General features: G+C 48.7%; 2 protein-coding genes across 3 annotated transcripts in view; both read right to left on the bottom strand.

The window, feature by feature from the left end:
- Positions 1 to 110: 110 nt before the first annotated feature.
- Positions 111 to 4,551, bottom strand: LOC311008825 (uncharacterized protein). 2 transcript variants are annotated; one of them, XM_084002740.1, is made up of 7 exons: positions 3,973 to 4,551; positions 3,235 to 3,330; positions 2,928 to 3,119; positions 2,100 to 2,195; positions 1,777 to 1,971; positions 1,441 to 1,575; positions 111 to 1,404 (listed from the first exon to the last, which is right to left on the bottom strand). In XM_084002740.1, exons 1-7 carry the CDS (start codon positions 4,126 to 4,128, stop codon positions 1,291 to 1,293), a joined length of 984 nt encoding a protein of 327 aa, XP_083858866.1. In that variant the 5' UTR covers positions 4,129 to 4,551; the 3' UTR covers positions 111 to 1,290. The 2 variants fall into 2 exon arrangements, with proteins under 2 accessions (XP_083858866.1, XP_083858865.1); XM_084002739.1 differs by having other exon boundaries at positions 134 to 1,575.
- A 495-nt stretch (positions 4,552 to 5,046) lies between these two features.
- Positions 5,047 to 13,017, bottom strand: part of LOC311008807 (kinesin-like protein KIF1C) — a 21,439-nt gene continuing 13,468 nt past the window's right edge. The window contains exons 20-29 of the mRNA XM_084002708.1: positions 12,914 to 13,008; positions 11,050 to 11,133; positions 10,780 to 10,960; positions 10,564 to 10,636; positions 10,371 to 10,469; positions 10,019 to 10,180; positions 9,649 to 9,927; positions 9,482 to 9,571; positions 9,180 to 9,411; positions 5,047 to 9,094 (exon numbers count right to left, since the gene is read on the bottom strand). Of these exons, the coding sequence (XP_083858834.1) occupies positions 8,241 to 9,094; positions 9,180 to 9,411; positions 9,482 to 9,571; positions 9,649 to 9,927; positions 10,019 to 10,180; positions 10,371 to 10,469; positions 10,564 to 10,636; positions 10,780 to 10,960; positions 11,050 to 11,133; positions 12,914 to 13,008 (2,149 nt within the window). The 3' untranslated portion in view covers positions 5,047 to 8,240. The remainder of the gene's footprint in view (positions 9,095 to 9,179; positions 9,412 to 9,481; positions 9,572 to 9,648; positions 9,928 to 10,018; positions 10,181 to 10,370; positions 10,470 to 10,563; positions 10,637 to 10,779; positions 10,961 to 11,049; positions 11,134 to 12,913; positions 13,009 to 13,017) is intronic.

The following is a 13,017-nucleotide window of genomic DNA, read 5'->3' as shown; positions in this document are numbered from 1 at the left end:
GTGTTGATGGAGCAGCTACAATGTTAGCCTAGCCTAGCACCCATCAACCAGACTCCATTCAGAAAACCAGCGTTTTAACAGTAGTTATCTTGTGGTCTAGCAGACGGACCTAACAAAGCATGACTCAGCACTTTTTACTGATCACCATCTCACGTGACGCACTAAAGTTGAACTTCTAAGTTTGACTACAGTTTGTCTGTGAGGACTTTGACGGCTGAAGACGACGTAAAGACACGAGGACTCTGCAGGGAAGCAGCGGTTCATTCTGGTTGACAGTTTATTGCCATCATGTTGTCTGCAGGTAGAGCCTGAGATTGGTTCCTGATACAACAACAACAACAACAACAACAACAACAACAACAACCCAACAGACAGAAAAACACCTGAAGGGGCTCTGAGCCAATAGCTGGAGGGCTAGACCATGATGTCATCATGTCCACGTCTGTTTTGTTTTTTTTAGTCCTGAAATGACATCGTGCTCCGATGTCGTAAAACTCTGAGGGTTGTGATTGGAGCAGAGAGGGAGTGGGCGGGGCCAGTGACGAGAACGCCCCCCACCAAAAAAACCCTCCTCCCAGACGACAAAAACTAAACAGACGATTAGAATACAAACAAAAATCAGATTTATAATGAAAAACAAACTTGAGATTATGATTCTAAATTAACCTGGAAATGAGCGCACACACACACACACACACACACACGCACACACACGCACACACAGACTTCCAACACACACACACACACACACACACACACACACACGCACACACAGACACGCACACACAGACTTCCAACACACACACACACGCACACACACACAGACTTCCAACACACACACACACACACACACACACACACACACACGCACACAGACTTCCAACACACACACACACACACACACACAGTTGCATGAGGGTGAAGAAGCTCCCTTTAGCAGCATCCAAAAGAACCCAATATTAAAGACACTTTATAATAATTATATTAATAATAGTGATGAAGGCATGATGACGTCACAAAGCGAAGGTTGAACATGTAGGCGGGGTTAAAATACAGGATGCAAATTAATACACAAAATCTGCCAATCAGAAGCCCACACTTGAAATAAAAAAACAAAACCCGCCAAAAAATTAAAAAAAACATAAAAAAAAGGAAAACATCATATCCCATCAATCCCGGCAGTGGCAGCAGGTTTATCACGATTGTCCCGTGATTGGTCGGATCCGGAGACAGCAGAGCAAAACAAGGCAGAAATAACGTTCCTGCTGATGTCATGCTTCTCAGGGCCAATCACAAACCGGTATTTGTTTGTTTTTTGTCATTGTCACGGTGACTACCTCCCTGGTTGCCTGAAGGAACGGTGGAATGAGGAGCCAAGGTAGTATTGGGAACAGGAGTAGTAGTGGTATAAGTAGTTGTGGGAATAGGAGGAGTAGTAGTAGGAGTAGTAGTAGTAGAATTAGTTGTGGGAATAGGAGTAGTTGCATCTGGTTCTTCATCTTCTCCTGAACAGAGATCGGAATTACCCAGATTTATTAAAGGTGTGCCTTTATGCCGCGGAGGAGAGTCGCACACCTGAGAACAGATAGCAAAAAGCCACGGAAAGCCAAAATTAATCATTTTTCAAATTTTACCTATGCATCATTGCTCCTCTAAGATAAGACCTTCGGTATGCACACTGTTGAACAAACCGTTGTTCGATCACGTTTGTGGGGGCAAAACTCCTTTTTTGGCTTTACTTCTTGTTTGGTGCCATTTCCTGCTCGGGATACTCACCACACTTTCTCCATCCGGCTCCATGGACGAGCGGGGAAAGGGAGAGCCAGTATGGATGTAGACATTGTGTTCATATTCATCAAGGTATCCGTGGAAGTAAGTCAGTGAACAAAAGCAGGCCCAGGGATTGGCTGAGAGGAAGAGGTACGGCACATCCACCCTCGGACTGAACCAATTATCTGGCATCAGCTTGATCTTAAATGAAAAGGAAATTACCTGTAACCTTCGCCCTCTACAGGCGAGAAGCTGCTGTCACCACTGGTGAGCTACAGTAAAATCAAATCAAAATGGAACAATACTTTCAAAGCTCTGTGTTCTCCCACCTTGTTGTCCTCCAGGTAGAGGGTCTCTATGACCGGGAGGGGGCGCAGCATGAGATCAGGAAGCACCTTGATATGATTGGATGACAAGTCTAGGATCTAGAAGACAGAACCACCAGTCAGAAGAGAAGCAATGATGGGTTGGGCATACGTTCCTGTCCTTTTAACTAATCTATCTTCACGGTATGCGTCCTAACATCCAGACAAGCTACCTTCATGGTAGTTTGCACCCTTGTTTCCTAACAAGCTACCTTAATGGTATATGTCCTAACTTCGTAACAAGCTAGTCCTAACAAGGTACCTTCACAGCATGCGTCCTAACAAGGTACTTTCACAGCATGCGTCCTAACAAGGTACCTTCATGGCATGCGTCCTAACAAGGTACCTTCATGGCATGCATCCTAACAAAGTACCTTCACAATATGCATTTTAACAAGGTACCTTCACGGCATGTGTCCTAACAAGGTACCTTCACAGCATGCATCCTTCCAAGGTACCTTCATATTATGCGTCCAAACAAGGTACCTTCACGGCATGCATCCTAACAAGGTACCTTCACAGCATGCATCCTAACAAGGAACGTGTCCTAACTCCCTATCAAGCTACTTTTACAGGATACATCCTTATTTTCCAAACAAACTACCTCCATGTTCTCCATATTCATAATCGGCATCCTAATAAATCTAGTATTCAACCTTCCTGGTTTGCTTTGTAACTTTCTAACATGCAAACTTCACAGTATGATAACAACATGCTAGGTGCGTCCCAACTTCCAAACTCTCAGTTATTGCTAACAGGCTACATTCACACCATGAATGCTAACATGCTGACCTCCAGCTGGCTGAGTCCAGAGAAGGCGTGGTTGCTCAGGGATTCCATGGCGTTGTGGTCCAGGTAGAGTTCAGTCAGGGCAGGGCAGGCAGAGAAGGAACCGTCAGAGAGGCTCACCAGACGGTTGGACCCCAGCCGGAGAACCGAGAGGCTGGGCAGGATCGGAGTCACGCTGGAGGGCACCTCCGGAATCTGGAGACAAGAAGTCACCAAACCTTTACATTCTAAATATGTACAAAACTACTTCATATTGATTGTGGATATCAACCGGTTTCAACGTATTGACTCAGTATTCATTTTTAGGCACCTTGTTGCCCCTGAGGTCGATCTCATAGATCGCTGGGAAGATCTGGAAGGAGGACCAGGACAGAGTGGAGAACAGGTTGTTGGGAAACAACATAACCTGAAAACAGAGCGAGAGAGGGAGATGAAAAGAAAGACTCAGGGTTTCCTGTCAAGTTGTCATCATGAGTCTGATACAGGAAGCTCGTGTCTCCGCTGTGGTCGGATCCCGTCAGTCAAACACTTTCCAGCTGATCATATTGTCCCTTCTGAAAGTTATTTATGGAAGAACAACGATATTTGGATCACCAAATAAAGTCGCTCTCTACAAGAGAAATGTGCAAGTAAAACCCTCCGTTTCCTGAGAGCCATGATGACAACGCCTGCATTTAAAAGGAATGAAAGTAAAGAATAACGAAATAAACTCAACATCATAATCTACATTATTAAGTTATACTGTCTCTCTCCATTTAAACATTCATGTCTGTGCTGCTCAGTAAATTCTGCATATTGCTTCATCATTCTACCAAATTATGTTCTGTAAATTAACAAGCAAATTGTAATTAAAAATTGCCAAAATTTGTAATTTTTTTTGTGGGAATGTATTATTTTAAAATGTTTTGATCATTATGTGATTTGAAAGTTTCTGCTACATAAAGACATATCCCATGTTAATATAGTCATTATTTGATTAAGAATCTACTTTTAAATGTTACATTTTCATCTTTTAACCCGATCGCTGTCGTCTTGGTCCGGGTGTTACCTTGGTCGTGGGTTCGAATCCCTTCACGTCGCTAAAGCCGAGCGCCGTGCAGTTCTCCCTCTCCCGGTGGTCCTTGTCCCGGTCCCTGCGGCAACCGGCCCACGCTGTAACCGTGGCAACGTGGGAGGAGAGGAGGACGATGATGAAGAGCTGCATTCTGAGAAAGACTCCAGAGAGACTGAGTCCAGGAGGAGAAACCAGGAGCCCTGAAGACACTCGCGTATCACCGGAGCAGGAAGCATCAGCTGACAGTCGCCGGGCAGGAAGTGAGACAGGAATCAGCTGTGTTCGGCCGATAGCACGTTTCTCTTGATATGTTTGTTCTCTTCAGCTTCCTCGTTGGGTTTATCAGCTCATGAGTCCAGAGACCAGACTATATGAGGAACCAGAGACTGTCTGTGGTCCCCCAGAGGTCTAGATAGTAGCTCACATGAGTCCAGAGACCAGACCAGACCATGTGGAGGAACCAGAGACTGTCTGTGGTCCCCCAGAGGTCTAGATAGTAGCCCACATTAGTCCAGAGACCAGACCAGACTATGTGGAGGAACCAGAGACTGTCTGTGGTCCCCCAGAGGTCTAGATAGTAGCCCACATTAGTCCAGAGACCAGACCAGACCATGTGGCGGAACCAGAGACTGTCTGTGGTCCCCCAGAGGTCTAGATAGTAGCTCACATTAGTCCAAAGACCAGACCAGACTATGTGGTGGAACCAGAGACTGTCTGTGGTCCCCCAGAGGTCTAGATAGTAGCTCACATTAGTCAAGAGACCAGACCAGACTATGTGGAGGAACCAGAGACTGTCTGTGGTGCCCCAGAGGTCTAGATAGTAGCTCCCATTAGTCCAGAGACCAGACCAGACCATGTGGAGGAACCAGAGACTGTCTGTGGTCCCCCAGAGGTCTAGATAGTAGCTCCCATTAGTCCAGACACCAGACCAGACTATGTGTAGAACCAGAGACTGTCTGTGGTCCAAACAACAAGGTCTCTGCTGTATTTATGTCTAGATGACCTTATATGGAATGTTGATGGAGCAGCTACAATGTTAGCGTAGCCTAGCACCCATCAACCAGACTCCGTTCAGAAAACCAGCGTTTTAACAGTAGTTATCTTGTGGTCTTGCAGACAGACCTAACAAAGCATGACTCAGCACTTTTTACTGATCACCATCTCACGTGACGCACTAAAGTTGAACTTCTAAGTTTGACTACAGTTTGTCTGTGAGGACTTTGACGGCTGAAGACGACGTAAAGACACGAGGACTCTGCAGGGAAGCAGCGGTTCATTCTGGTTGACAGTTTATTGCCATCATGTTGTCTGCAGGTAGAGCCTGAGATTGGTTCCTGATACAACAACAACAACAACAACAACCCAACAGACAGAAAAACACCTGAAGGGGCTCTGAGCCAATAGCTGGAGGGCTAGACCATGATGTCATCATGTCCACGTCTGTTTTTTTTTCTTGAGTCCTGAAGTGACATCGTGCTCCGATGTCGTAAAACTCTGAGGGTTGTGATTGGAGCAGAGAGGGAGTGGGCGGGGCCAGTGACGAGAACACCCCCCACCAAACAAACCCTCCTCCCAGACGACAAAAACTAAACAGACGATTAGAATACAAACAAAAATCAGATTTATAATGAAAAACAAACTTTAGATTATGATTCTAAATTAACCTGGAAATGAGCCCACACACACACACACACACACACAGACTTCCAACACACACACACACACACACACAGACTTCCAACACACACACACACACACACACACACACACACACACACACACACACACACACACACACACACACACACACACACACACACACACACACACACACACACACACACACACACACACACAGACTTCCAACACACACACACACACACAGTTGCATGAGGGTGAAGAAGCTCCCTTTAGCAGCATCCAAAAGAACCCAATATTAAAGACACTTTATAATAATTATATCAATAATAGTGATGAACGCATGATGACATCACAAAGCGAAGGTTGAACATGTAGGCGGGGTTAAAATACAGGATGCAAATGAATACACAAAATCTGCCAATCAGAAGCCCACGCTTGAAAAAAACTAAAACAAAACAACAACAACAAAACAAACAAAAAAAAATAACATAAAAAAAAGGAAAACATCATTTCCCATCAATCCCGGCGGTGGCAGCAGGTTTATCACGATTGTCCCGTGATTGGTCGGATCCAGAGACAGCAGAGCAAAACAAGGCAGAAATAACGTTCCTGCTGATGTCATGCTTCTCAGGGCCAATCACAAACCGGTATTTGTTTGTTTGTTGTCATCGTCACGGCGACTACCTCCCTGGCTGGCCGGGGCGGCCGGAAGGAACGCATCCCATTGGTTGGTTCTGACCGTGAGTTAGAAAGGTCTTCAAAGTCACGGAGCGCAAAAAAATAAACATTCGCTCCACTCGTCATCTCCCACAATGCCTTGCTCTGTGTAGGCGGGGTTTAGGCGGTACAAGTAAACATGTCTTCATTCAGGGTGTATAAAAACCCACCGAGGCTGCAGGCAGTTCGACGCTGGAAGTGAGAAACGTGGCATATTCCTACATTCCAGAGGTGCAGTGAACACACCAGGAGAAACCTCAGATTTCCAATTAATCAATAATTACATTCCTGTTAGTTGCAGCCTTAAACTCATCAGCACGTTTCATATTTCTCATTCTCAAAAAACTGTATTGAAGTGGCTTAAAATGTGTGAAAACCACCCAAATCTCCAACTTCCCGACGTGCCATGAACGCAGCAGCAGTTTATCCCTCGTTTTCGGACACAATAATAAACGTTTTATTGTCGGATGCTTTAAAATGTCATAGTGTCTTGTTCCTACTTCAAAAACGTCCTTCTCTTATTGCCACCTCGTCTCACACTACCTTTCCCAGAGTTCCTTGCTCACACGGCCCTACATACACCAGATCCCATCATTTATCATGATTCCTACAATCTCCCACGTCTGTTAATCAAGTCAGTATTCTTACGTCTCCCACGAGGCACCACTTCCTACATTTCCCACGATTGCCAGAGACGGTGAAGGCAACATATTAAACATATATATATATATATTTATATATATATATATTCATAAAAACATCAAAAGACAAACGAGTCAGGATACACTTCAAATATACACACAACGCTTTAAAAAGATTCAACATGCGAGTCTCAACGTCTACACTTCCTCGTCCTTCCACCGCGGCACTCTGCTCGCCTGCAGGAGGCGCCGCAGAGCCGCTCTCTTTGGTTTATGTAGCACTCGGCGACGCAGCGTTCGATGTCGCGCGGGAGAAACGGGGAAATGCTACAACAGGTTCAAGTTTAAGGTCAGAATATTTAATTATTTTACGTACAAAGCTTCGTTGAATGATGTCGTTTTTTTAAACGGCTAAACAACAACGGATACAAAACAGGTCGCTCGATAAAAATGTGTCGATTTTTTTAAATAATCTATATTCATGAAATAATTTGTCTTTTAGACTTCACAACGGTCCGCATGATTGTAAAAAACAATCCCTATAATCGGTGTAGAGAGGCTTTTATTTTGAAATGTCAGAACTGAAATTTTTTTTTTTAAACATTTTTTAACATCGCTAGATTTTGGGCCACTGTCCTTTAAAAAAATGTGCGGGATCCTAAACCAATGAATAATAGTTTAAAACGTTGCCAAAGTCGTACAAACTCCCACGCAACATGAATGCTGCCTTCGCTAACTATGCTAAGCTAATACTTTTCCCCTGACAAGCTAAACTAGCGCAGACTAGCCCCGAGCTAACCACAGAACTCTCAGACTGAACCAGGCTAGTTAGCCTCCTGGGCTAACAGCAGGCTAGGCTAACCGGCTCGGGGAAAAAAAACAAAAAAACAACGTACTTCAACGCTTTCTTTAAGTAAATATCGACGACAGGAGACTTCCGCTAACAGTAGCTAGCCACTTCAGCTTTAAGGCACCTTTTTGATAAACTGATCAATAAAATCAATAACTTCCATCCTGTTTGACAAAAAAAACAAAACACCATCACTATGGCAACAGCTAACCCGCGCTAACGTCAAAGCTAGGAGGAAGCTACACACACACACACACACACACAGCAGGACTGAAGATACAGGATGTGTGTGTGTGATGTTAGTTGGCGTGTGACGGGTCGACAGTCACACACACACACACACACAGCAGCCTATTCTACAGCATCAGGACCGCGTCCTGCAGCCAATCAGAGAGCTCCGTGGTGTCATGAGGTCAGATGGGGGTCTCCTTGTTGTTTTTGAGGTCCGGTGCGCTGAACTGACGTCTCATCCTCGGGGGGGTGGTGAAGCCCCACCCCCCCTGTGGTGGCCCCGCCCCCAGCAGCATGTCGGCAGGAGGGGGTGGCGGCCCGGAGCGTGGCAGGCTGTAGTAGTTGGGGTAAGGTCCTGGCTGGAATGGTGCATTCTGGGGGCTGTAGTAGGGATGGTGCTGGAACTGATGGTGCTGGTGATGATTATAATGGAAGCCTCCATCTCTGCCCCTCCCTCCTCCTCCTCTCCCCCCTCCCCTCTCGCCTCCAGGCCCAGGGGACTCGCTCCTCCTCTGTCTCGGTCGCCCCTGGTGACCGCCTCCGCCGCCATGATGCTGGCCGTTGTCATAGTTACTGTTGCCCTGGGTGGAGCTGTCCAGAGAGTTGCGGCGGTAGCGGTGCTGCTGGTTTTGGTTGTTTCCCTGGTGGTGTTGATGGTGGTGGTAGTAGTTGCCGCCCTGGTTGCCCTGGTTACGCTGTTGCCAGGCACGATTTGGGCTTGGGGTGCGCATGCGAGGGGGCGGGACCTGGAAGGGGAGGGGCAAGAGAGCCGGACCCTGAGGGGGAGGAGGCGATGGAGAACATTTACCCTCCACTCCTCCTCCTCCTCCTCCTCCTCCTCCCCCCTCCTCCTCCTGCTCTCCTCCGTCACCTTGTCCCTCCCCCAGACCCAGAGCCATCAGGGCGGCGGTGGCTGGTCCCCACGACAACCGGTGGGCAGGGTTACTCTTGAAGGGGAACTTGAGCTTGCACTCCTGGGGGGGGATGAAGCGGCCGGTCCCGGGGAGGTGAACGGGAACAACGGGGGAGTTCGGACCTGCGGGGGGAGGGGGGACATCCGTCAGGTTCCTCAAACATCATCAATCTAATCAAACGTGTCATGTGTCATGGCGGTATCTGACCCTGGATCTGGTTCTGGTTCTGGCCTCGGAGTTTCTTGGTGATGTTCTGCTGCTGCAGGTTCAGGATGCGCTGCTGTTCCTGCTTCAGCCAGCGGAGGCGCCCTCGCCTGAACGCCGGGTCCTCGTCCATCAGCCGCTTCACCCTGACCTCCGGCTGGCGGGGGGCGTCCCCGGCCACGCCCTCGTCCCTCTGGGGCGAGCCGTCGCCCTCCTCACTGTTGGCGTCGTCGTCCTGGAAACAAGAGGACTGGTTACCGGGGAGACGATGGACGGATGGACCCGGGGGGGAGCGGGGGACCTACCTGAACAGGTATGATGCTCTCCATCTTGATCATGCGGTCCCTCAGAGCTTTGATCTCCTCGTCCTTCATGTTGTTCTGCAGCTTCACCTCCTGGAAGACGTCCGTGTGGTTATTGATGATGATGATGATGATTGATTGATTGATCGTCTCTTGAACAACAAACTCACCTCTAAAATATCAGTGAGTTTATCGATGTGAGCCTTCAGGTCATACGCCTTCTTCCCACCCCCCTCCCCCGTCTCTCCTCCCCCTCCTCCCCCCTCCTCCGTGGGGGGGCTCCTCTCCTCCCCGATGCCCACGGTGTCGCAGACGTCCTGGGCCACGGCCCTCCAGGTCTCCCTCTCGTTGGGGTCCTTCTTGGAGTACATGCGGCTGAGTTCCTTCATCTTGACGATGGACAGCGCCTCGATCTCCTGGCGGGAGTGCCGGAAGTCTCCCAGAGCCACCTGAGGGGGGCGCCACACACACAGAGGACACTTTAAAACCAGGAGGACTCCAGCGGTCTGGTCTACCTGGTCTATTAGAAGGAGTGTGGACCTCGTAGCAGATCTCTTTGACCGCCTGCATGCGGAGGTCCTCCATGGTGACCCGTTTGGGGTCTTTGCTGATCCTCCTCCTCTGAGGGATCTGGTAGACCCGGAGAGGCTCCCTCCTCTTCCCACTGCTGGGAAGACCACAACGCTTCACTATGGACTGGACCTGGAGACAGACAGGTGAGACGGAGACAGACAGGCCGATGAGACTCACAGGTAAGATAGACAGGGAGACAGATGAGACAGACAAAAAGGTAGGTGAGGCAGAAAGAGACAGACAGGTGAGGCAGAGGGAGACAGACAGGTGAGGCAGAGGGAGACAGACAGGTGAGGCAGAGGGAGACAGGTGTGTGCACCTTGTTTGCAGGTAGCTTCTCTCTCAGCGAGGAGATCAGCCTCCAGCTCTCCTCACAGGAGCGTTTGTCCGAGTCGTCACCACTGTCACTGTCTGCGTACTGAACACACACACACACACACACACACACGTTATTGATCGTTGATTAACCGACAGCCACCAGACGATCCAATATCAATCACACAGGAACCAACCAGTCTGTGTTGCTCCAGCAGCAGATCAGCCTCCTCCTTCTCTCTACGGTACTGAATCTCCATGTCTTGTAGTCTGGGACACACACACACACACACACACACACACACACACACACACACACACACACACACACACACACACACACAATCAATTAATCAATTAACCAGTTTGACAGCAGAGACCAGCAGAGACCAGCAGAGACCAGTATAGATTACCTCTTCTCCATCTCCAGCTTGATGTCGATGCCTTGCTTCTCCAGCAGCTCCCTCTGGGCGTAGTTCCAGTCCTCCGGCTCCCCCTGCTGGTCGGCGGTGGCGCTGCGCTCCCTCTCCAGCCTCGCCTGCTCCGGGTGGTTGAACCGGAACACGTGGTTCTTCCCCATCACGATGCGGTGACCTAGCCACGGAGATGGACCGGTTACTCATTTACAAAAAAACAAACTACGACTCCCAGGGTGCATTTCACTAGGAACACTCTGTAGGTACCTTGTTTGAGGACGACGGCGTCGGTGATCTGCTTCCCGTTAACGTACGTCTCTGCTCCCACTAACGGCTCCAGGGTCACCACCACTGTGGACAGAGGACAGCCGTGAGGCACCAGAGACCGGGGGGGGGGGGGGGGACAGGGGAGACCAGAGGGGACAGGAGAGACCAGGGGGGGGCAGGAGAGACCAGGAGGGACAGGAGAAACCAGAGGGGGCAGTAGAGATGAGGAGAGACCAGGGCGGACAGAAGAGACCAGGGAGAGACCGGGGGGGGGGGCATAGAAATAAAAAAAAGGAGTAGGATGGACATTCCCAATCAAAGCAGGAAGCTAGCTAGCAGGCTCACTGCTCCTGAGAAGGACACCTAGCTAACTAGCCACATAGCTAGCTAAGTAGCCACCTAGCTAACTAGTTCTCAAATTACCACTGAAAAAAAAAAAAAGGTTGGATGTCCGTTCAACTCCAATTCTATTTCTATGAGTAGAGCTCAGTCAAACACAGACAGTAGAGAGTATGAGGGGGGGGGGGGGGGGGGGCACAGGAAACATGGGTGTGTGTGTATGATGATGACATCACCATGGCAACTGGTAACAACGACTGTTAAAACGATACCTGACAGATTTCCTGGCAGCTTTTACAGAGAGAAGAAGAAGAAGAGTCACTCACTGAACACACACACACACACACACACACACGCACACTGAACACACACACACACACACACACACGCACACTGAACACACACACACACACACACGCACACTGAACACTCACTGAACACACACGCACACTGAACACACACACACACACACTGAACACACACACACACTCACTGAACATACGCACACTGAACACACACACACACACACGCACACTGAACACACACACACACACGCACACTGAACACACACACACACACACACACACACACACACACACACGCACACTGAACACTCACTGAACACACACACACACACTGAACACACACACACACACGCACACTGAACACACACACACACACACACACACACACACGCACACTGAACACTCACTGAACACACACACACACACTGAACACACTCACTGAACACACTCACTGAACACACACACACACACAGAACACACACACACACACACTGAACACACACACACACACAGAACACACACACACACACTGAACACACACACACACTGAACACACACACACACACACACACACACTGAACACACACACACACTGAACACACACACACACACTGAACACACACACACACACTGAACACACACACACACACACACACACTGAACACACACACACACACACACACACACACACTGAACACACACACTGAACACTCACTCACACACACACACACACACACACACACACTGAACACACACACACTCACTGAACACACTCACTGAACACACTCACTGAACACACACACACTCACTGAACACACTCACTGAACACACACACACTCGCTGAACACACACACACACACACTCACTGAACACACACACACACACTCACTGAACACACTCACTGAACACACACACACTGAACACACACTCACTGAACACACACACACACACTCACTGAACACACACACACTCACTGAACACACACACACACTCACTGAACACACACTGAACACACTCACTGAACACACACACACTCACTGAACACACACACTCACGTCTGTCTAGTAAAATGCTTAATATCGGATCCTCAGATCTGCGAGCTGCTCCAGTCTGACCACCAGAGGGCAACGTGAGCATTCATTCATCCTCAGGATCAATATCAGCTTGATCAGGTGTGTGTTTATATTGAGTACTTGGAGACAGACAGACAGGCGTCTCACCCTCTCCCTGGTCGTTGGTCTCGCTGACGAACACACAGTGGATCTCCTTGATGAAGTGACCCGACAGCTTGATGTCCACGTCCTGCTGCCCGACCCTGAACGCA

Source organism: Eutrigla gurnardus (assembly GCF_963514095.1).
Source record: "Eutrigla gurnardus genome assembly, chromosome: 23".
NCBI lineage: Eukaryota > Metazoa > Chordata > Actinopteri > Perciformes > Triglidae > Eutrigla > Eutrigla gurnardus.
The sequence above is the reverse complement of the archived record's forward strand: the minus strand, read 5'-3'. Positions and strand labels throughout refer to the sequence as shown.

Bases quoted from the DNA above. Each gene is read 5' to 3' on its own strand.
- LOC311008825 (XM_084002739.1), bottom strand. From the start codon at position 4,128: ATGCAGCTCTTCATCATCGTCCTCCTCTCCTCCCACGTTGCCACGGTT. The intron at 3,331-3,972 runs GTAACACCCGGA...CTCTGTTTTCAG, and splicing joins GATTCGAACCCACGACCAAG to GTTATGTTGTTTCCCAACAA. The intron at 1,576-1,776 runs GTGAGTATCCCG...ATCTGTTCTCAG, and splicing joins AGCCGGATGGAGAAAGTGTG to GTGTGCGACTCTCCTCCGCG.